At 43.1% G+C, this 25,453-nt stretch overlaps 1 protein-coding gene across 7 annotated transcripts in view; it reads right to left on the bottom strand.

Moving 5' to 3' along the window:
• The window catches only part of RAPGEF6 (Rap guanine nucleotide exchange factor 6), a 118,870-nt gene that overhangs the window by 63,446 nt on the left and 29,971 nt on the right, over positions 1-25,453 (bottom strand). For 6 of the 7 annotated variants that reach the window (XM_030504965.1, XM_030504966.1, XM_030504972.1 and 3 more), the window contains 2 exons: positions 16,372-16,441; positions 11,601-11,744 (listed from right to left, as the gene is read on the bottom strand). In XM_030504965.1, the coding sequence (XP_030360825.1) occupies positions 11,601-11,744; positions 16,372-16,441 (214 nt within the window). The remainder of the gene's footprint in view (positions 1-11,600; positions 11,745-16,371; positions 16,442-25,453) is intronic. The other variant, XM_030504971.1, reaches the window with a different exon arrangement.

The following is a 25,453-nucleotide window of genomic DNA, read 5'->3' as shown; positions in this document are numbered from 1 at the left end:
GTTACCTGTGTTACAGTCATCACAATTGACAGCAACGAGAAAAGAAATCCCACCCAGCTAAAGGAAACCTCTCCCTGCCTGCCTGCTCGCCGATAGCACACGAACTCCATCCCTGGCTAACCGGGCAGACATCCATCTCCCACCCGCGATGTAAACCCGCCGCAGCGGGCACGGGCTCCATCCCACTGGGGATCCTGGCAGGGACGCCGGGATTTCACAGCTACGGTAAACACGGGCTCAATAATGGGAACAAAATTCCATTTCCTTCCAGTTTTGCCTTTAAGTGGAGATGACATCATCGCTCCGGCCGTCCCGCCAATGAGCGGCAACGGCAGCACCGCGGGTCCCGGGGGGCTGCGGCCGCCTCTGCCCCAGCCCCGAGCACAGGGAAAACCTGACCCGGCTTCTGGGGCATCCCCCCCACTCATTCCCATTCCCTTTAGGGTTTGGGTTTTTAACACACGCGTGTCTGCAGCCCAGGCTCCCTGCAGCACACGCTGTAAGTTGTTATAGATCAGCTGGTTTTATAAATCTCAAAACTGGAGTGACTCGGAGATGGAAAGAGAAAATAATCCAATACAAAGGCTGCTCCATAGCAATCAAAATACTTGGGAAGATCTGCAGCATCGGGCAGAATCACAGACAGTAAATCACCAGTCTTGCTTTAAGCCACATTCTGAGTTTTCAGAGCATCTTAAGGAAAAAACCCTTCAGTCTACGATCTTGAATTAAAGGTGGTCTTTGTTTCTTCACACTGATTTCTTTCCGTGCTTGAAATATCATTCCATACATTTCTACACATCATTCCCTTTATCCTCCCCTAACGCTATGTGAATCCTGCCGACTGTTGAATAAATCTGCATGTTCTAATTGCCTAACAAGAGTAAGTCACTGAAAAATGGGATGTTTTTAAAAGGGTAGAAAGGCCTTTCATAATTTAAACGCACGTTCAGCAGGATCAGAGTCTCATTTAAGGACACCACAAAGTGAACTTCTGCAAAAGCAGAGCCCTCGCAGCTGACAGCGAAGGACCTGTCAAGCAGCACGACTTCTCCTAATCCATCAGGGAAAGAAAAGCCAATTGTGCCGCGCCGGCGGGAGGACAGCGCCGAGCTCAAAGCCATCGCGGCTGAAAAGACAGAAGCCACCGGCGAGCCAAGGGGCCTGGGTTAGGGATGTCTGTCCTCCTGTCCCCAGTGACCGCTGGCACGCTCCCCTGCTGCTGCTGCAGCACCAAGCTATGAGCAGGTACCTTCGTTTCTTCATACCCCCCATTTAGAGCGCAGCAGCTAAGGTAGCATCCTGCCTCCGAGCCCACAATGGGGGCTGGGGAAGGAGCCCAGCTGCTTGGAAAGCAATCTGTCACTGCACGCACGCGGTCAAAGATGTTCCAGGCTAAAATAATTCAACCTAATACAGTTTTGCGAGTGGGAACTGCCAGCGTAATGCAGAAATATTTCAGCATTAAGGGCACCTGCATCGAGAGGTTATTTCAATGTATGGGAGTGCTTTAAGTGTTTTGGGAAAGGCGGGTGGATGCAGGCAGAGCCAGCTGCAGCGTGAGCTGGATGCAGCCCCGGCTATGCTGGCACAGCTCATTCCGTGTCACTGGCACGCTCCTCTGGCTGCTCCCCGCCATTTGACTTCAGCACCATAATGAATCACTGTTCTTTTGCTGCGGGGTTTGCCCCTCGTTAAGGCTTCTCAGGAATCCCTGTTTAAAGGGAAAAAGAAAAACAAAAGGAAAGAATTCCAACTCTCCACCCTGTTCCTGACCCTTTTGGGAAGCGGAGGCAGGGAAAGTGGTGCCTGTTCCCCTTCAGGGTGACATTTCATGGTGTGACCGCATCCTCACAAACATCGCTTTCCATGGTAGCACTTACTAACAGGCTGGAGAAAAATCCTACCCAAAGATCTGTAGGACTCACAAGTAGTAGGAAAACATGCTACATCCTAAGGGAGGGAGCGAGGGAGAGCGGGAGGGAGCGGGAGAGGGAGGGCAGAGACTGTCATCATCCCCGAAGTGATGTAAGCTTCTAAATATAGCACCAGCAATACAGAAGGAACAATAAAAAAGGCACCATGGATTCAATTTCTCCACCGCTTTCGCACTACCCCAGCCCTCTTTTCTCAGCCGCTGTGTTAAGCAGGGAAAGGTCACCTCCTATTTGCAGCGCTCCAGATTTATGTGGTTTATAATACTTCTTTAAATATGTTTATAAATTGCAGCTCTCTCCTGCAGATCTCCGGCTGCTGGTGCACACACGCTCTGCAGAGCCGGGCAGCAGCATGATCAGCATGGCAAACAGGGACCACGCCAGCATGGGGGGGAAGGGGGAAGCCCTCTCTGCCATGGACTCAAACAAGAAGTTCATTTCTATGGTTTAAAGCAAGATGAATCATATCACGCTCCTCCCTTCCTTCCTGACATCTCGTTTTGGCGAGGGGTGGGGATGTTTAGAAAGGTACACAACCCGAAATCCTTGGTGATGCACAGGAGGGGATACCAAACCCAGAAGGATCGGTTTGCGGCACAGGACCCACCCAGAGATACTGAAAGGATGAAATCTCTAATATCCCACAGCACAATCTCCCAAACACACTCAGAATTCTGCTCACTAAATGTTACCTCAATCTAGCCTCAAAAACTGAAGTCCCAACCCAAACCCAATGCAGATATGGCCTTAATTTCATCAGCCGTCACCTACCTGGGAAGCCAGTTGGAGTTTCTCATCGGGAAATTGCAAAGCCCACCAACGTACCTGTTCATTTGCCCCAAAATTCAATATGAAAGCCAAAACAAAATACCATTTCTTCCCTCATGTACAAAACCTGCATCTTGAGTTAGAATGAGCAGATTAAGACTATTTAATGTGGCAGACTATTAAAGTACAAGGTGTTCCACCCCATGGCAGCAGGGTTGGAACTAGATGAGCTTTAAGGTCCCTCCCAACACAAACCATTCTGTGATTCTATTTAGAACATAAGGTACCAGCACACCTCTCAAGAAAAAGGCCTCTAATTAAATGGCCTTGAGAATAACATTAACTCCACAGATGAGGTTAAAAATCATTCAAATGCCACCTCCAATATTCCTTCTGTCATTTTCCTCAAGGACTAACACCAAACTGGAAGCCTGAAAGCAGGAAGGGGAGAGGGATCTGACTCCTACCAAATTTCTCTCTAAGCAAGGGTGGTTTTGACCAGTGAACTCTCGTTTATCAGTGGTCAGGGCATGCAGCTTAAAGAGCCTATGTGACATGAGCATCATCTCAGGCATGACATCTCATGAACGTTTTTCTTCAGGAACAAAGGCATGCCTGAAGGGACCACTCTGCTTTTCTACGTGTGGAGTCTACATCAACAGACTTGCCTGGGCTCAGGCATAACTCCATGCACCAGCATCTCAGCTATGCCTGGACCCAGGCAGGGACCAGCCAGGCATGGGATAGCCTGAGCTTGGTAACAGCATGGACAGGGAAGCAAGCGGTGGGTAAGGCACTGGCAGAAGTGCTCCCGAGGGGTTTACCAGCAGGATGACCACAACACAACACAGAGATCCCCACATCTGCCGTGCTGGGGAAGCACCTAGAGCAGCTCCACATCGGATGAGGCACCACAGTGTAGTGATTCCCAAACTTCCTCATCTTCCGGAATGATCCAGCCCTTATCACCTTTAGATATCCCCAGCATCACTTGGGGTCCCTTCCACTGAGGGCAAAACAGCAGCACAAGCCCTGTTATTCTCACCCAACCTAAGAAACTGATCTTACCAGATGAAGCAATGGGCAGGCAGACGCCGTAGCTACACTCCAAGCTGACAAACAAGTGCTAACCAAACTCTAAAGGATACAAAATCATCAAGACAATACCAGCATTGTGGCTACATTACCTCAAACTAAAAGCTTAATCATATAAGAACAAAAAAACTTTAATACTCAGTGACAGAAAGCAACTCCGACTTGCAAGAGCAAAGTAAGTAGCAACAAGGAATTGAGCCTTAATCATGGTCCCATTTAGCCAGAGACTTCATTTAATCAACTATTTCAAGTATTTCATCTGTCAAATATATCCCCATTAAGAAAGTCTCTACATATCAAATGTAAAATTACAAATGCTGTTAAATGTCATTAGATAGCAATCGGTTCTATGCCAAAACCAGAGATATTCTTCTAGCTATTCTCTTGCACAGATAGTGGTTTTGATGCCAAGTTTTTCAAGGAAAACAGGGCATCCAAATGCTTGCTTTATGCACTGACATTTTCTGATGGTGACTTTAACCAAAAATTGCTCAGGATATTCTCAGTGCCTAACTTGGCCCAGAAGGCTTCCCAAGAACAGGAGTCGAAGTGGATGTCCATATTCTAAATTAGAAAACCACTAAGTCAAACACGAAGTTGAACACATCATCACCACAGTGCTTTAAAGAAGCCCTTCAGTGTTAGGAGACATTCAAGCTGACAACTCAGACTCCCAACTCTTCAGGATAAAATACAAAATGACCTTTCCACTTCTCTCTAAGGCATGATGAGCCCGAACCTAAGTGAAAGGTTGAGCTGGCTACAAATAAGAATACACCCAGGCTGCTACATTTCAGTACAGCATATTGAACAGAAACAGCCCAGATGGAAGACAGGAAAGAAAGAACAGATCCACACGTGCCACCACCTCCTTGCATGCAGGAACCAGCTCGCTGGCTGTTTTCTACAAGAAGCCACTCAGTTTGTCATTTCAAAAGCCTGAAATAATCATTTAAAAAGAAGGATCTGACAAAGAACTGCAACTCGGACACAAAAGGTTTTCGTATCCCCAAAAAGACTGATGTGCCTTTCCCAGGTGCAGAGCACTGCTCTTCATTACCAACCACCCAGGCGACGTGAGCCAGTCATGAGCAGTGGGCACAACCCTCACTCATCATTCTCAATCTAGTTTGCATAAAAGGCTGCTTATAAAGAATTAATGACTTTGGAACTGCCACCCAACCCCTCAGGCTCCATCAAAACACAGACTAACTCTGAACATGCCACATAAAATATTTTCTCAGGCCTTTTCCAAGGAACTGAGTTCATTTCTACCACACTACGCAGTGAAAGGAGGAAGAACCACCAGATAACTCATTGTGTGGAGAGCACATTATTAAAGCCTTTTTACATCTTATGCATGGTAATTTGCAGAATATCTAGATTTTTTTTTTTACAGGTTCTTCTGTCACAAGCTGCCATGGAGCAACGAAAGGCACAACAGCACATCCCTCCTGCAGCACTGCCAGTATCAGCTTAGGTCAAGGTCTCAGCAGCTCTCTGGTTTGATCCCAGTTAACAGAGCACAGAACATTCCCTGCAAAGGACAGACCGTGCTTAGGATCAGTTTCTAAGCAGTTCCAGGCTTCCTGGTGAAACTGCTCAGTTCATGATGTGTTTGGGCTGCAAGTAGGGAGTAAGTGTAAAAATATCTACACGTTTTTCTGGAATAATCACACAGACACGTGCCTGCAGAGTAGCGGAGGGTAACACAGATCTGCTGCAGGGAGGACACTGAGGTCATGGAGCTGATCACCACCCCAGCTTTCACCTGCACCTGGGGATGGAGCAGCTCTACAATTGAGTGCTCGAGACAGAGAAAGGCTTAAAAAAGGTCTTTGAAGCAAAAGAACAGAAGAGCAGAAAATGATGATGTAAGCACTGGTAGGAAGAAAAAAAAGAGAGAGAAAATTCCGGCAAAGCCACTGGCGAAACACGTATGAGCCCATGTGGCAAAAATGAGCTGCTGCTTCAGCTGTATGAAAGGTGAAAGATGAGTAAGTCAGCCCTGTGAGCAACCCCACAGTGTAGCTCTTAACAGCAACTCAGCACCTTGTCCCCGGACCTAAGCTGGCAGTCTGGCAGAGCAAGAACACGTCTGTCCATCCATCCATCCATCCATCCTGCAGGAGAACGATGCTGCATCCCAAGACAGTGCCCTTATCCGCAGGCAGGGAGAAGAGCTCTACAGTACTGCCAGCAGCCAGACTTGAATAAATACAGGTGCTCACTTAAAATAAACCCTCCCTGGTTTCAGTTTGATGTAGTTTCACTTGTGCATCACTCTTAAATGCTGTTAAACAGCTGCACATGTCACCTCCGAATTGAGGTGATTCCTGTAATTCACAGTTTATATATAATCTGCCTGTAGAGTCCCTAAAATCTTCAGGGAAACTCCTGAATGTAAGTTTTGAATGACTACAACCACTCTCATTATGGATAAATTGGGGTTTACAGGTTACATATGTTATGTCTAATAAATAATTTTATCTGAAAACCACAGATTTTAACCAAAGGGCAGCATTTTCAGCAAGTATTTTCACAATCTGTGCGCAGCCTGTCCAAGCCATCACTCTTGGCAGACACTCATTAATTGATTTAGGGAAGCACCAGTGGTCTATGGAAATTCCTGGGAAGGCTTTTAATGCCCAGCACACTTTGAGGATTGGGGTTTTGTTAAGGACCATCATAACCAGTGCCAGACTTTCAAGGAGTCCTTGACAGTCACACTGCTGACAAAATGAGCAGACAAAATCAATACATAAAGTATGAGTGAACCTGCATTTGGCAGTTCCCCCCTTGCTTCCAAGAACCAAGGGAAGCGCACGAGGGCACTGTCTGGGAAGATGCTAAGCATGGGTTCCCAAGCTGGACACCAGCAGCACCCTGCTGGAGGTTGTCCCCAGTTTCACTGGTGAAGCAGCGTTCAGCCAGGGAAGCAGACACCTCTGACATCATTTGTTAAGAGCTGCTCAACTGCTCCATCAGCCACAGACTCTTCTCCAACCCCAAAGCCCAGCCCGGCAGAAAGCCAGGGGCTCCAGACATGCACATTCATAGAATCCCAGACTGGTTTGTGTTGGAAGGGACCTTAAGGCTCATCCAGTTCCAGCCCCCTGCCACGGGCAGGGACACCTTCCACTAGAGCAGGTTGCTCCAAGCCCCTGGGTCCAACCTGGCCTTGAACACTGCCAGGGATGGGGCAGCCACAGACCTTAAGTTGTTTGCTCAGGAAGTGAACGTGCTGCAGACGCAGCTTCTTTTTGATCGCAGAAACAAGAAAAACACTTAAAATGGCAGGAGTTCAGTAAAGCTGCAACAAGAAACAGCACACATGGGCTTTTGCAGAGGTCCTGTCCTGTGAAGGAACTCTGCTCACACTGCTGCTCTCGAGCACATTAACCTGTGTGTGGGGACCCAACCTAGGCCATCCAAAATTTAAGATGGAGATTAAAACGAAGAAAATCCTCACGTTGTCAAAACAGCACCAGGAAGAAGGAACTTCCATTATCTCTCTGCATCGCACGACACCACCAGAAAGCTACAAGTGACATTGATTTCTGTACCCACAAGTACACAGCAGGACTCGTGGATTTCAGCAACACCCAAAGTTTCTTCTGATGCGTTAGTTAATAAAGCTATGATTCTCTCAAGCATTTTTTGAAAGTGTCAGAAAGAGGAAGCATGGACATAAACACATTGAAAAGCAACGAGCTGTGAAGAGCATCATCCTCCAGCTCAAGAACAACTGATTTTGGCCACAGCCTTGTGAAAATTAATCCCAATAAAGAGATGCCAGCGATGCTGCATCCTAGTTCAGCAAGAGGCAGCTGGAGGCATCCTGTAAGTTGGTCTTTGTTGGTTTAGATCAATAAAAGGTAACATTTCAGCGAATCTACCTGGTAGTTAAAAATAGATTATAAAGACACATAGTGTTTTATAGCATTTAAAAGGGAACGGATTAGTGATGATAAAGCACCTAATGGGTTTGATCCAGGGCACTGAAATGTGACTTAACTTCCTACAATTGTGAGCTACCCTACGCTAACTCCAGCCTCTGACAGGATTACATTAAGTAATGATCAAAGAACAAGAAACTTGCCACTCAAGCAGTCCTCAGTGACAGCCTTCTCTGAAGATAAATGCTGCTACAAGGCTCCAGGAAAATTTTGACATGATGTGAGCATTAAGATAGTGTCCGTAAAACATAATATTATAATAAATCTTTTAAACCTCATCATCCTCCTCTGAGGGTTTAAAAAGTAAATTTGCATCTCTGAGACAGGGGATTACTATAACAGTTTGGTACCAATTTCTTTATTCTGTTCTACAATGAGCTAACGATGGGAAAAATTCAAAATCTGTCACAACTCCGTAGAAATACACATTGCATCATACATGGTTTTTAGAAATACAACTATTCTTCATTTAAAAAATACCACAGAGAGAATTGTCCAAAATACAGGTAGGTAATAAATTAGAAATATCTTATTCAGAAAGATTTGAGTAGAAATTCATATCAAACTATTAAACCCCATTTGGTTTCAATCGCTGCAAGAAACCTAAGTGCAAAACTGCGTGTCTCAGGGTTTCTTTTTCAATTGTGAAGATAAATACTTGAACCATTCACTTCCCCATTACTTGATCCAAGATCAAAGCAGCAGTTTAACTGTTATAAAGTACCAGAACTACCATTAAAGATTGTTGTTAGTCTGGCTGTCTGTGTGTAAGCACCTCCTGTATGGTCACAAACATTTGGGACAGTTGAGCAAATATAATCACACCTTTACCTTGGGGATCTCACTGGCTGTAGAAGGGAAAACCCCAGCACCAGCAGAACCTCAACACAGCTACTGCCCACCCCTGCGGATTGAAGCCAGAGCTCAGTCCATTCACCTTCCTAACAGGAGCGAGTCTAACATACTTCCTTGCATAGCTATTGCAAGAACAGATTCACGTCACTATGTGCTTTGAAGATATAAACAGAAATATAAACCTGTTCAATCTGAGGAAGAAAGAACACCATCAGCATATGTTCACTGTACTTCACTGGGAAAAATAACTTTAAATACTTATTCTGCAGGAGAACAGTGCTCTTGTGAAACAACACTGCTCTACAAACCACAAAAGCCTAGTAAAGGAGTCTGAATGGTAACTCCTTCACCAAAGAAACCAACTAGATGATCCATTTTTAACATTATTCAGGGGGAAATAAAAAGAAGAAAATAAAGGAAGATACCCACAACAATAAGAAAGTCTGCTATCCTGAAGATACGCAGTTTAAGTATGTACTAGGGCTCTTAAGAAAGAGACAGAAGTGAAATGAAGAGTTTCAAAGATGGTAACAATCATTTAAAGTATTACTTAAAGTACCTGCACACAAATCTTTGCTCCATGGCCGAACACCAGGATGAGTTCTAGCAGTAACTAGCAGGGAGCTCCCTGTGAGAAGCAGCAGCATTATAGCAGAGAGGAAATCTGCTGGCGAGTTTGTAAACAGTTTTCCCCACTCTGGCAGGAACATTATTGCAAGTTCCTACCAAACGAAAGTTTCATTCAAAAACCCTCCTCCTCATCCTGCCCATTCCCACATGGGCCAACACGAAGGGTTGCACTACAAAGCCTGTTTTTCAAGATCATTGGGATCCAATGGCTACATACAAGCAGGCTGATACAAGTAAGAGTTAAACTAAGGCACAGAACAAACCATATGTCAGGAAAATTCATTATTTTACCAAATTATAATGGAATATGGGAAAAATAGAGGCACCCAATTTTTATTTACTTGTCAAAGAGGCAGCTGGTTATCGTGTTCTGATTTCTTAGTCATCTGTTGAGTTACAAATTACTTTTTGCTCCACCAAGTACTGTGAGTATGACACTTTCCAATTAGAAGCTTACAATCTACACAGCAAGGGTTGGGATTTCAATTCAGACTGCTGAAAACCCAACAGCTTGCTGATTTTCCATCAGAGAAGAGGTTGTTTACTCCTTGCCACTTAGCACTCACTCATCCAGGAAAACACCTAGCAGTGTTAACAGGCCTCTTTTTAGATATTCCTAATTAACTGACAGAAAAGCAGATATAGGAATGTGCTGTTGATTTATGATGTTTATGCCATTTGCCATCAAATGCTGATATCAAAAAATATATATGTTTATGAATCTGAGGAAGCCACTAGATTTGCAACAAGAAACTATATGTGCAGAGACACGTGTGCGCTCCGTGTTGTTGATAACAAAGGAATAGATCAAGATAAAGAAAAATCCTAATGAGGACATCATTTGTTGACTGATCACAACCCTGTGAGGGTACCACACTGATTCCTTGCATCAATAACTGACAACCTCTAAAATCATTCAAGAAGTCATGCAACTTGGTCTTTATTAGACCAGAAGATGCTGAGTCCCTTCTCACGCGCCGCTCCAGGCAAGTTGCACGGGTACCATCAGCATCGCTGCTTCTGGGATTCTCCTCCTCTTAGCACTGAAATCTGAGAATTATTTTCTGTGTGCTTTTTCATTGTCACAAACACCAAAGAGACAGATTTTGTCATACCCAGACTGGAATTTAATTCCTAATAAAGCTTCATGCACGACTGCCCCGAGTATGAGGATCCAACATCTCATTTCAGCAATAACTAATTCAACGCCTTACTAACGATAAAATCCAACCTATGTGACAGTTCTTGAATTTAGGTGGCAGAGGAGGTTAGACTTCGAGCAGCATATTGTCTTCCTGTCGCAGCAACAAGTGTTCCTCTGTGAGTAGAGGCTGCTTTGTGTTGTAACCAGACATGCTAATACTGGGGAGAATCTAGTCTAAAATCACCACCTGCGGTCCAACAGCTACCAACATGCAGTAAAACAGCAGTTTGTCCTGAAGCAGAGGAAATCTTTTAAGTTTATATCTATTCCATCAGGTATTTTGAAGTGTATCGACTAAGAGGCTTTGTACCTTTCAGGGAGATGAAAAGGAAGATGGGAAAAAAAGCAGAGAAATTGAATTTGTTTCTTTTCTATGCATGAAGACTGCTCAGGGTTTGTGTACTTCCAACATGAGGGCTGGGGTTTAAACTTTGGTTTTCAAAGCAAATCACAGTATCCAGAACAACTATTTTCAGTGAAATAATTTGTCAAGATCACATGTATGTCCTGCTACCAAGCAGGAAGTTTGTATGTGAAAAATAATGGTAAAGAGCAATCTTCATAAAAGCCTTGTAGCCCTGAAACCACAGCTGTACGTGCCTTCACACAGCGCTGATTGTAGTCTGTGATGTTGAAGACTAGCAAGTGAGTTGCCGTTACTCTTTTTGATGCATGAATTACCACTGTACTATTTTTAAGCAAGCAAACATGAGAAAATAGGACAGTGTTAATACCAAATTGAACTGCATTTGTGATTGATTCAATTCCAAATCACAGTTCAAATTTATTAAGGACAAAAAAGAAAACCAATTCTTACATCTTACCAAAAGAACTCCAGGTAAAATGAACAAAAAACTAACACAACCCAAAAATGACCATTTCTCTGCCCAGCCAACACATTAAGGTTTATTTATAGTGCTCAACTGAAAACTCCAAAACCAAAAAACCTCTTTTCTAACTACTGGCTGAATCTTCACTTCCACCTTTGGTGTTTGAATCCAGAGCACCCTCCAGCTCCCCAACAAGAGAAAACTGTTCCCAAAACCACCAAACGCAGACTATTTCATCTCACCAGCTTTTCCCAGTAGAACAAGCTGCTAGCCACGCAGGCACACGATGCCAAGGAGGCTGGCCAAGGGAGAGCAGACTCACCGACTGGTAACTGCTGGAGTCCACGTTGTCAGTGATGGTCTGACGCTCGCCCCTCTGGTTGATCTTCCTAAACCTCCGGCGGGACTGCCTGAGCGGGACTTCTCTTTGCAAGATGTTCTCCTCATTGTCTTTGGAGTTCTCCACCTGAAAGACATGTTCAGGCTCCTGGTTAAACATCCAGTTCTTCCATATCACCGAGAGCCGATGGAGCCGTAGGAAGCTCATGGGGAAGGAACAAACATAAGTTCAGGGCAGTTAAAGTGTTCTCGAGCGAACGGCTCGGGACGTTTCGGAGAACCACTGCTGTGTGTCTCAGAACTACGTTATTACAATGAGCCGGAGGCCACAGTTTCCTTCCAGGAAACAGGCCTTTTTTTTTTTTTTTCTTTTTTTCTTTTTTTTTAAGTAAAAAAGCCCCACGTATCCTCTAAACAATGTCACTCACCAGCAAAAACCCTCCTGCACCCACACATATCATGCAACACACCTTCAACGCTGCTCATTTCAAGCATATCTTCAACATAGAAGTTACCATTTCCTTGAGTATTTACAGTCTAGTAAAGGCACTGAATCATATCCTATTTTTATTGGTGTAACTTTTAAAAGTGTAACTTATTGCCCGTACCAGGCACAGCTCAACAACTTTAAATATTCCAGCTTGTTATAAATAGCTCCTTCACCTATGGCATACTGACTTGTAATCGCTTCCAGCAGATTGTAATAAATAACGGGGACTTGATTCATATCTTGATGTTAAATATTAGTTGTGACTAAACATCAAGAATTAGGTAAATTTATCTTGTCGGTAAAAGCCAACATAAAACCATTTTATCTCACTGGTTACAATCCCTTTTTTTTTTTTCCTATAAAAAGTAGTCTCATCCTTTCCCATTTCCTTCTGATGTTTTGGAAAAATATCTCTTAGCAGGAAGCAGCACAGACATACAAATAGGCTGCAGCCACGGAAGGAGCTCTCTACGATGCATTTACTGTAAAGGAGTTTCTAATGTGCTCAATGATTTATGGTTTTTAATTCCACACACGTACAAATTTCACTTGAAATCCTAAAGATAAGACTTTAGTGCTGGAACAGGAGAAGCAGCTCTATGTAGTCTTATGCAGCCCTCACTTCACATACTTGGGTAAATTATCTCAAATTCAAAATGCAAAAGGTGTAAAAGAATGAAAAATAGACAGGAACGAGAAAGTAACCAAAACATCTAAACCACCACAAAAGCAAGATCACATCTACTTTCCACAGCACTTGTTCCAAACAGCTAAGTCTGCCTGAGGTCAGAGGAAGGTGTGAGCAGCTGGGCTTGCCTGATGGGTTATTTTTAATTCCTTAGAGGAAAATATACATTTTCAACATAGGTTAAAGCTACAATAGCTAAAAAGGAAGAGTGAATCTCACACCACAGTGTAGTCAAAAAAGAAAGCAGAAAAACAAAGTTCCCCTAGCAAGGGACAACCACACTTTTCCCTAGAGTTTTACTACCTGTTTGCAAAGGCACGGGACAATGAGCAGACATCTAGTAGCAGAGTTGCTGTAAGTACAGGATGTAAAAAAACACCAGGCATGCAGGCAGACACAAAAAATAAAACAAAACAATCCTTTTAAACAGACCATTTAGTATCATCGAAAAAGTAGTAAGACACTGGATATAGAAGCCCTTCATAATATCATATCCCGTGGGTATAAAATACAGATTTTAGTTAGCAATGATGTTGCTCTCAAACTATACAGAATCACAGACGCATTTGTGTTGGAAGGGACCTTAAGGCTCATCCAGCTCCAACCCCCTGCCACAGGCAGGGACACCTTCCACTAGAGCAGGTTGCTCCAAGCCCCTGTGTCCAACCTGGCCTTGAACACTGCCAGGGATGGGGCAGCCACAGCTTCTCTGGGCACCCTGTGCCAGCGCCTCACCACCCTCACAGGGAAGAGCTTCTGCCTCAGAGCTCATCTCAATCTCCCCTCTACATGTAATAAAAAAATCGAGATTAGGGTCGTAATTGTTTCGTTTCTAATCAAGAGTGTTGTTTTGTTAACACTGGCAGCAGCAGAATGCTTCCTTACAGCCAACTTCACCCACAGCACTCGCTGCCAGGTAAAAATCCCAGAGGATCCCAGGCCTGCCCTCAATTTCACTCTGCAGCCCCTGCCAGCAATGGAATATTTTCCACCTCCAAATATCTTGCTGCTCTTCTGAAATCTTACTTTTAGATCTGAAGAAGAAAATGGAAGCACCAAGGAACAACGGAGAGGACACTTCAGTACACCAAGATACGCTGCAATTCTGGGCCATCTTCTTAAGTGATAAATGGACCTATTATTAATTCAATAGATTGCTCAGCCTCCAAAAATATGAGCTACAATGCCCATTCACACACTATCTGTTATCCTCATTAACTTAAGTTGACCACATTTTATGGCCTTTAAAATGGGTCAGTTCCCAGAGGATTCCTACTACAAAACTGATTTACATTCGAAAACGAAAGGAGGGGAGGGAAAAGCAGCAGAGAACTGTGGTTCTTTAACTACATTAAAGTAGCTAATTCTTTTGCTTGAAGATAAATATTCATTATGAAGTAACCTCATTAGTATGTTGCAAATTAAAAAGAGAAAATAAAAGGATTAAGATCAATTAGTAAGAATTACTCAGGGAAATGAAACTCAGGTACACCTTGTGTCGGTGCAGATCATTTGCAAGGTGCCTGCCATCACACTGATGCTTTTTTCTCACTCTATTTGAAGTCCTACCTAGAAAACTGACAATTAATAGTATCTTCAGCTACAATTACCTGTAAAGCATTAACATCAAAATAATGAAGAAAAATCTTTCACTTTCAATTTCCTGATTTTCCTACAGAAAATATAAGTTCCACAAAAGGATTTAAGATACCTTTAAGTGTCTACACCCTCACTGGCATTTCACTGCAGTTACAGAAAATTCCATGTTTAAAACAGAGAGGACAGTCGTGCAGGCTGTGAGTTTGTGTCCAGGAACATCCAGCAGTGTTTCACACCACTGCCATGGCCATCGTTGGCTTCTCCAGAGACCGTGCGTTCCTCTGAAAACACTCCTCAGTTTCTTAACAAAATATCTTCATAAGGCAGTTTCTCTCTGGCACAAACACGGCACAGAAGCTGCTCTTTTATTTGCACCTTCCCATATGATGACAGTGGTGATAAGGCCAAAGGAGGATGTAGGTATTTCCCAAGAATTCTGTATTATCACGTACTTGCCCATTCAATATAGTTCACGTAAACTTTCAAACACACTCACAAGTGAGTCGCCAGCCAGTGCTGTGGGGAAAGCCACAGGCTTCCCATGCGCGCTTCCGACCGTGGCCACCACGTACAGCAGGAGCACCACCGTCTGCTTGGTTTTTGGAGGAATCACAGACTGGTTTGGGTTGGAAGGGAGACCTTAATGATCATCTAGTTCCAACCCCATGCCATGGGTGGGCAAAAATGTGAGGCAGCAGTGGCAAACCAGAGTCCCCAGGGCATTCAGTGACACGGCTGCACACATCATTCACAAGCTGTCCTGTGGCATCCCTCAAGGCATAAATCTCTCCCCTAAAACTCCAGCTTTGAGAAGAGACTGGATAATTGGGAATACACAAATGAACTATTTCATTCCAGAGGACTGAGGCAGGCTTCTTGCACCCTTACCTGTGCTTAATTCATGACCTGGCAGAGCTTAAAGCATCTGCTGCAGCAAAGAGCACGTTACTGATGCCATCAAAGCCACGAGCAGAATCAGGCTGATGCTGCATAGTGAGAACACCACGAAGGATAGCAACATACCCAGCTATTCCCTGCCATCCACAGCTGTTAGTGTCCTGTCAGGAAGAAAGTTCTCGTAGAAGCTAAATATTCACCTACTCAATGCGCAAGAAACATCACCAACTATTAGTTTTAGCGTTACTGTACCTAGATATAAGGGAGCTGACTCAACATCAGTTTGGAGATCTAAGCCCGCTCAACAGACACGTGGCTTCTCACAACTACAGTTTTAGTTCCAGCTTCGTTAGCAACATCTCATAAGATGAAGGTTGAAGGAGACCTTCCTGTGTTGCGCAGCACACAGTCCAAGGTCAGTCTGCACTATGGAACAGCAATCCTACTATTCCAGCTGCTGACAGCACATGTACCTCAACCTGGGAAGGGCTGAGTTACAAGCTGTAAGCACATATGAACTTGGCAGTATTAGGAAGCATTGTGAAGAAGCAGAAGGAAACCTGGACATGGAAAAAATCAGTGACAACTACGCTGAAAACCTTATCCTTCAAGCTTGGCTAAGCACTCTTCTGTTCCCTCTCCTCTTACCTAAAAGCCTTCACGCTCTGTGGAACTACAAGGGCTAGGAGTAAGAGGGTCTTTCCGTCCCTACTAGACCCAGCACAGCCAGTAAAAAGCAATGAAATAGGGGCTGTGGATACAAATAAAATATTCCAGATATAAGTCTATCGTCGCCTGACTCCGGAATGCTCAATTCAGCCATAACTGATAGGCTTTTGAAACTCAAGTAAGCATAATTTCAGAAAGAATGACCTAATCATCATCATCATTTACCCATCTAGATTAAATTTACATAGCTATTGCTGTTACGATAGCAGCCATAGGTATAATTGAAATCAAGGCAATTCTGCTGCAATTTTATAGAATACTTTACAATAAGCTTTCTGCTATAACCCAGAAAGAATTTGCTGAATCCAGCAATAGATTTAAATACATTTGAAAAAAACATATCTGTCTTACCACAATCATTTCTGAAGGCTCCAATATGATACATTCGCATCCTCGCTTTCCTCCAGACTGCTTGCCAAAACTAGAGTGGGGTGGAAAAAAAGCAAACGAAAAAGAATGAGATCAACAGCCTATTTTACCTTTTCAGTAATAAAAATAATTGGCACTGATGCATGTTGCAATATCCCTAAAAACAAAGGACAAACTGATGAAAAACTATTGTGTGAAATATTGTGACCAGACAGTACCATTATCATATTCTTTTTCATTTACTCAGCACCTCTCAGCTTGCCTGCTATGTAAAGCCTGAATAGAAAGAATATTCTTTTGTAAAATCATTATTACTTGCAGATACTCAAAACCACTCACAATGCATTCCAGTGTTGACAAGAAAACATTAGTAAATTTTAATTAAGCATTACACAGGCTTGGTAAAAACAAATATACATAAATTCTGAGAACTCTGAAGTACTTCTTTGCACGCAGCATTGTTAACGGGCACTCCCTCAACTCTCCATCCTTCCATTCAGGAGGACAGAGAACCTCTTCCCTAAAACCAAGCACTAACTTGTGACCTCTGCCTTTATGTTGCTGCTTGTGCCATCACAAGGAGCCTATCACTGTGATGGTTCTGTTTAAGAAACATGAAAAAACCACAAATGCAACAAAATGTGACAGGCAGCATTAATACAGTGACTAAGGAAAGAGGCTAAAAGCAATGTGATGTGCTTCAGCTGATCAACTATAAGGATCAACCTTCAAGACATCCAAGATCAGAGGTGACTTTAGAGGAATTCCCTCTGGACATAGTATTATTGAAGTAAATCTGATGGTGCTGAAACCACCAGTACAAAAGACTGCTGCTGGGAGGGGGTGTTAGAGCCCAATAATCTCTTAAAGCACCTAATTTGTGACTGCAGCAGCACCTGGAATGGAAAATACCTGGCTTATCATAGGAAGTAAGTTTGTCTTCACTCCAGAGCTGTTAGCTGGAGTTAGGTGTGCTCGACCCACCCCACTCAGTGAGCAATAGGGATCCCATACGGATGTCAGAGAAAGAAAATCTCCTTGATTAACAGCATCATGGCTGGATTAGCAGTTCAGTAGTTGTAGCTGCTGTGTTACAAATTCAGACTGTCAACAGCAATCATGTTTTAACACATATTAGCAGGTGAAGTAACTGTATAATCAGTTAACTCAAAGCAGAGATTAATGTGTGAATTAGAAGGAGGCTGAGACAAGTGCGGAGCCAAATCCTCAAAAAGTGGGTCAGCTCCATCTGTTTTCACTAAGGTTATGTTTGGAAAGTACATCTGAAACTTCAGCCACACAAAACGTTTGAATTACACACACGGTCCTCTCGACAGCAAATATCCACTGAAACACAACCACTTTGTAGGAAACATTGAGAAGACTCACAATTTAAAAACTACATGATAGAGGGAGCATAAAACAGCTTCTGTAGGATACATGCATTTTCAGGAAAGGAACTTAAGCAACTGAACTGTGAAGTTGTGCAAGTGAAGAAGGCTCTGGGGAGACCTTAGAGCAGCTCCAGTGCCTAAAGGGGCTACAAGAAACCGGGAGAAGGGCTTTGGACAAGGGCCTGTAGGGACAGGCCAAGGGGAATGGCTTTAACCTGCCAGAGGGGAGATTGAGATGAGCTCTGAGGCAGAAGCTCTTCCCTGTGAGGGTGCTGAGGCGCTGGCACAGGGTGCCCAGAGAAGCTGTGGCTGCCCCATCCCTGGCAGTGTTCAAGGTCAGGATGTCCTTTTCAGAGTGCTCTTCTTTAGTTTAGGTTTGGGTGTATGCTAGAGAAAAATATGCAATATGTCATGAAGAAATTAAAACCCATGTTTCTAAAAGACATTGGGAATGTTAATGAAGAAGACTGTTAAAAATTGGTGTTTTTAAAGAATGGTGGTGGTTATGGCTGAGGAAAACCCACATGACGCCGCCTCTTTTGAGGGAGGCTCTGTTGTGGTAGAATCGATAAAACAACCCATGATGCGCACCAGGAAATAATTAAACTTGACCTATTGACTTGTAAATATGAGTAGTTTATTCCTTAGAAGGGTGGGTTTTGTCCTTGGAACCTAATCGTTTTCTGGCGTTTGGTTGTTGCAAAGTGCTTGATGGACCAGAAATGATAGTGCCAAGAGCTTGACCTTTGCTATAAGCGGTCGGTGTGCTTTTCCTGGCATTCCTGTTTACTGACATTACTTCATTAGCAAATGTTGCAACATAAGCAGGGGGGAGCTTGACAGTAGCTGAATTCCAGGGATGTGTTTATGTAAAACAAAGCAAAAAGAAAGCAGCCCTCCCTCAACCTCCAGTAGTTTGATAAATTGTTGTTATTCGAGAAAAATACTGTGCTTGAATGACCTTCAGCAGGAAATTGTAGCTTTTTCCTAACTACTGGGGATATAGCAATCAGTCTACTGATTGCTATCAGTATTATCTACTTTGTGATAAAACAATAATGATTATTTCTGTTATGAAAAGCTGCAAAACCTGAAACTTCCAGTTTTACATAATTCCTTTAGAATTTTGTTTTGGGGGAAAAAAAAAAAAATCTACTGTCTTCAATTTTCTATTGTATGGAAGAGAATTAGAACAGTTTAACTTGGGTTTTTTTTGCCGTTCTGGGGTTTTTTTGGGGGGGGGGGGTTTGCCATCTTTTTGCCGTTGCAAGTGATACGTTAGCAAAGTTATCTTCACTTTGGTTTTGGTGGAGAAATCATAAGGTGGAATTTCATGTCACCTCAAAGTTAGAGCTTAAATGAAAAGTGACATTGCTGAACTAAATTAACTCTGTTGTACTAGTGGGAGTAGTTTGGCCATTCTTTCTGGTGTATTGCAGATACAGAAGACTCTCATGCCTGCATCACATGCTGTGTGGAAAAAACATGAAGGAAGGCATGAAAATGTTAGCTCGGAGTTGCTCACTGTAGATGTGTGAAAATGCCGGTTTCTGCGTGAAACTTGTGCTGCTCTGGCCTGCTGTAGCATGGGGTGAGAAAATTTCAGTTGTTGTTTGTGACTCCATGGCAATCATGTAACTTACAGATTTTCCACTAGACTATTAGCACAATCAAAACTTGAGAGTTTAAACTGCCGTGCTCCTGTTAATTGTAGTACTTTATCCTAACTGGATTACACCAGTAACTGCATTGTTGGAATAATCTGCAGCTTCATAGAACCACAGAATGGTCTGAGGTGGAAAGGACCTTAAAGCTCATCCAGTTCCAACCCCCTGCCACGGGCAGGGACACCTTCCACTAGAGCAGGTTGCTCCAAGCCCCTGTGTCCAACCTGGCCCTGAACACTGCCAGGGATGGCCTGTGCCATATCCTTTGCTGTAGTGCCATGAACACGTGGTGCTGCCTGCAGGAGCTGTCATTCCTCAGTCTTACCGATGACCCAACCCAGCACTTCAGCAGGCCACCACACTCCCATAAGACCATGACCATGGAAGTCACTTCGTGGTGCCAGGTTTGCTTCCTGGACAGGTCCAACCCAACAAGCCCATTTCAGCTGGCCATCAGCACCTCTGCTTACACATCGTCACAGCAGCTTCTCCAACCATAAATACATCCCTAAACACCAAGTCCTCTTGATGTCATATGTGGAGAGATTCAAAAGAAAACATCCTTGCACTTTGGTGCTTTCAAGCAGAGAATAGGAAAAATAATCACATTAAGAATTTAAACTAATACAAATAGTGAAAGCATGAGGAAACATGAAACTTACATAAATTAAGCTCTATTTACAATACAGTAAAAACAATGACAAAGGACATACTACCAAAGGTACAACCATTAAGATTTTAAACAACCCAACAATTAAGGTTTTGCTCAGTCTGTATATTTAATCACATATTTTAATAAGGCCTTAAATTTAACATCATTATTCTATAGCTTCCCACTGTTGGAAGCCCAGAGAAGTCAGTACTATGAACAACGTGACACTTTTCTTATTTATAATTTTACTGTAAGCTCCTGTCACTTAATATTCATCTATTACATCTGCATCATTAATTTTCAGACACTCACTCCCTGGCTTACAACACTGTCATAGGAAAAAAATGTCCTCCACATACCAAAGGCAGCTTTGTTTATCCTTGATTTATGGATGCCTCATTTGCAAGAAACCTTGTTTTCCTCCTGATTCACTGCTATTCCTAATTAAAAATGCTTAAGCAATTGCATCATGTGAGACAGGAATGTAAGTCAAACTGGCATGGCACCACGTACCAACCACTAATGGGTGTTCAGGCCACAGGAGCAGATGAGAGCTGCTGAAATGTCAAAGCCCAGAACTGCAAATAACACTGTTCGCAGCACCAGACATTTCACCCACTTCATCTGTCCCTTTTCCACTGCATCATTTGCTAATATAGGGAAAAAAAATCCTGTGACTGCAGACCCCAGCTCCAAAATCTTCATATTTTGAAGATATACGCATATAAACACCTGAGTACACCCTTGATTTTACTGACATGGGGATGGATCAAAATTGATTAAAACTAAGCAAGCTACTTAGAAAAACCTCCACCATAACGCATCTTGAACACAATAACGTAGTTCTTTAAATAGCATGTACACAAACACAGCTTTCTAAAGAGAAACGTTTAGAATTGCTTCATCTCCAGCTGTTAAGAAACCCGAGTATCTGGTGCTAAAATACATCTGGAATTTCAAGACTGACAAATGGAAGGAACAGCACTCAAATTTAACTCCAGAATTTCTCGATTATCAATATGTGAAGTTATTTCTGATGATGGTTTCTCATTCTGCAATACTGAAAATACAGTACATGCTTTCAAGGTAAACACACAGCCTGTCCTGAAGAGCTTTCAGCCTACAAACAGATGGAGACTGAGACAGAAAGCCTTATTATTTGTTTGAACACTAATTAGCAGACATCTTCAAATCTACAATATTCTACCACATCCTGAAATAGTATTTTCAGACATTTCACGCATCAAAGCCTTCGATGACGAGATGTCAGGCACTTGAAGAGCTGTTCTGTGTTTTCCAGGAGCTACAGAATCACAAAGTTGGTATCAATGACACACACAGTTATCTGTGAGGGTGATAAAATGTCGATAGAGCTATCCGCAGTGATACTCGGTCCTGTATTACATCTGGGATCGGGCTGGGACACTGATACACCAGTTTATCAGTGTAACAACCAAATGGGTTGCAATTTGTTGCAGATACTTTGTTCTTATGAATATACTTGTCTCTCAACCTGCCTGTCAGGCTGCTTTTAGGAGCATGAAGACAAACTGTACTCTTAGCCTCTGCAAAGAACACCCCAGTGACCCTGTGCATCCCGCAGCCTGGCTGGATTTCTCCAATGCACAAAGCATCTTCCATGCAAGCGCACAGCTTGGCCTGAAGAGACAAGCTGCGTAAGAAATGGACATGTTGTTTGTTGGGTATTTGCCACAAGTCAGGGCTTACCCTTCATTTGAAAAGCATTTTGTTTTTCCTCTCCTCAAAATTACCTCTTGAACAAACAGTTGCTCCAGCAAACACCCCGGATATCTACTGCAGCGTAGCTGCTGTTCAGATCCAAGACAAAATCCAGTTACCGATGAATGTACTACACAGGTATATTATGGATAGCTTGGAGCGGCCATTAGTATTATTAAACCACAATTTAAATACTCTAAAAATGTAATTTTACACTTAAATTCCTTGTCATTGGCTGGGAAGTAACAAAGAGGGGAAACCTATATAGCCATATAACCAGCAGAGACACGGCCGCATGCACTGCGGATGGAGAGGGCAGAATCTGCCCATCTCGCATTGCAGTCGTGGTCTGTGAGTGTAATTGACACCAAAATCCCCATGGGAATAACTTGGGTTTCTGTGCATCTGCATGGAGGTCTTAATTTCTCAGATCGAGCATCATCTGACACACTGGGCTGGGGAGAAACCTCATGGGTCCCTCACTGGGGATGCAGTGACACAGCACGGAACCATCGGGAGCCCTTGGAGCAGCATCTCCCCCTGCACTGCAAACCCCTGAGCAGCCCCACAGGCACCTCGATGTGCAAAACAAAGTAAGGAGATGGGGAAAAAAAGGTTACATGAGCACAGAGCAAAAGCTTCAGCAAGTGCAGGCAGCAGGTCTTACACAATACTACAGGCTGTGCAAGGCCTGAGCATTTCAGAGTAACTTAAATGTAAAAAATACTAGAATACTTAACTCCATCGTCAGAATATGCTTTAAAGGAAACCTGAAACCACAAGATCATAGACTCACGGAAGGGTTTGGGTTGGAAGAGACCTTAAAGATCATCCAGTTCCACCCCCCCAGCTGAATGCAAAATACCAATTTCAATTAATGCTCAGTCATCAAGCCCATTTTCACATTAGCTCTCTGGAACAACATTTAGCAGGTTTATCTCTTAAGCTTGCTGAAAGTTTTAATTGGGAATGATTTTGGAGGCTGCATGACATGCTACTCGGTTTATGGGCTGCACGCACAACATGTCTATACTAATTACTTTATACTCTGAACACGATGATGCTTTGAGGAAGCCTGTATCTTACCTACCACCTTCTGTGAAGCTTTGCAGCTATTCCAGGCCATGGTATTAGATAGTCCCAGTAAAACTGTATTTTAGATAGATACAAACTGCACATTACCCTTTGCCTCCAAATTCACATTTCTTGGACTTTTTTAGTTTAACCAATAAAAAAAACCCTACTTCTGTGGTGCAATCAGCATCCTTTGCAGTCTGTAAAACCTCTGTAGGGCAGTTGTAAGAATAAAAGGAAAAAGGGGGAGTAGGACGATGGACAAGACTATTTGGTTATGTAGTTGTGACAGGTCTCAGTAAAGTCTTTCTTCATTCTTTTGGCTTTCTTAGAAGATTGTTCCATGTCAAAAAAGATGCACCAGGTTGTTCTTAGTCTGCAACACTTTCTCAGGCCTTACTCGATGGCTGCACCTCCAGTACAAGCAGCTGCACTTGGAGAGACCAGGACACAAAGCCCCTCACCAGTGTGTTGGCTCTTCTCATCCACGCTCCCTTTTCCTCAGGGTATTTTCATCACAGCACTAGCACTGCCAGAAGAATTTCAATACCAACAGCCCTATCTGAATTAATTAGCTTTACAAAATACATTTATTGGGAGCATTCCCAAGCTGTTCGTTTACTTCCTGGCTGTCAGGCACCGCTACAAGTTACAGTCACCACTTACAGAAATACCCAGGGAAAACAGCACCTCCTCGAGAGCCACAAATGCACTGAGCAACCACAGCTTCTGATCCAGAGTGTAAAGATCTATCCAGCCTTGATAAGCACAGGGATGGAAACCTCGAGTTGTCTTTTGAAAGCAGAAGAGTTATCTACAGTGTTAGTTGCAAGAGCTTTCAAGAGTGAAGCAAGCACAGAGTGTTATCCTAAGAGCTCTGCCATTTTACAGTCACACAAACAGCAAGAAAGGAAAGTCATGATTGTTTCAATAGGTATCACAATTCAGAACCTTAGTGGCAGCTGCAAATTGGCCAAAAATGGTGTTTACTGTATGCCAGCAGTGGAGTGGCACACGTATGTATTTAGACCTCTGCAGCTTATGGAAGAAAAGCAATATTCCACACCACAGCCACTGGGACTCACACCAGGATGGAGGTGAGAATGAAGAGGAAGAGCTAAAGAAGAACTGAGACACAGCTTGGATACAGCAGGTACGGTCTAAAAAGAAAGCACTATATAAGAAAGTTGAATCTGGAAAGGAAGGATTCGTGAGAGAAAAAAGCCAATACACCTCTTACTGGCAGGAGCTGGGAATGCAGGAGCTCCGCGCTGCTTGTCTGCTTTGTCAGTGAACGGCACAAACTCACAGGAGTTTGCAGAAAAGAGCACCACAGGTTTTAGAAGTAAAACTGATCTGGCTTTAGCTGATGTATTTGAGGTATGAATATATTTGAAAATGAAGTTACATACATCAAAATTTCAAGATTTCTAAAATACAAGAAACTCAAGTTGTGCAAATTTCAAGTCTTTATCACCTGCACTCTTATTATACTGCCAGTCCTGTAAAAGCACAGGATCTTCTGGTACTTGGCACAGAATAGACTGAAACACTATTAACAGCCACAGAAAGTTTCAAAATACATCCAAATATTGTTATTCATAAATATTAATACAACCCAAGCTAAAATCATTTTGACCCGAGCTGCTCTTTGAAACACAGAGCTGGGGTTCCTCTTTCATTATGACAATTTTCTTGATCCCAGCATTTGTGCCTTCTCCTTTTACCCAAGAAGGGAAAGAGAAATGAGTTATTGAGCCACTGAAGCATCTACAACTCTTGTGAAAAGATACCACAATACAACCACGAGTCCGTTTTGACTAAAGTCACTGTTTTTAGCCAAGAAATGCACTACCTGAATAGGACAATGACTCCAATTTTCCTCACTTCTGAGATTCTGGAAGGGCTCAGAGAAGTGTTTGTTTTTACTATGACTACATCTTGAATGTTTCAAGACTTTGTATTTTTCCCTTCAAGGTTCAATTCTCACGGCTGTAGGAGGCTGTCATCCACATAATTGGCTTCAGAACTTCCTCCAGGCCCTTGCTATATCTCCTATGGCTAATCTCGCTGCGAGTAATCTCCTTCAAATATCCTGTTCACATGAATTAACTTGATTAACAAGCAAGGTTAACACAAAAACTCTTTAACTTGCTGACACGATTCTCCTTCCACAAAATCTGTCAATCCTGTTGTTTTGTTCCAGCCACTGCTTTCATGTTAAGAAGCAAACTCTTTTCCCACTATGCCACATCCATTGACAAATCCATTCTCCGGGCAGTAACCGGTAATCAAGGTTATGCCATCTCTGTACGTGATATTACTGACTGATCTGCTTCTTGCCTTAAAAATCTTATACGGCTTTTCTCATCATGATCGTCGGTGTCAGGATATTGAATAGATTTATTGTACCTGGCTGCAAGCTTTACTCCTCCAATTTTTAAGCCAATTTCTGAGTTATGGCTTGCATACAAATCCATGCGAGTTGAACAGAAAGCCCTTCTCAAGCACAGGGAGACACAGCTTACACCCTTACT

The sequence above is a fragment of the Strigops habroptila genome, chromosome 12, assembly GCF_004027225.2.
Source record: "Strigops habroptila isolate Jane chromosome 12, bStrHab1.2.pri, whole genome shotgun sequence".
NCBI lineage: Eukaryota > Metazoa > Chordata > Aves > Psittaciformes > Psittacidae > Strigops > Strigops habroptila.
The sequence above is the reverse complement of the archived record's forward strand: the minus strand, read 5'-3'. Positions and strand labels throughout refer to the sequence as shown.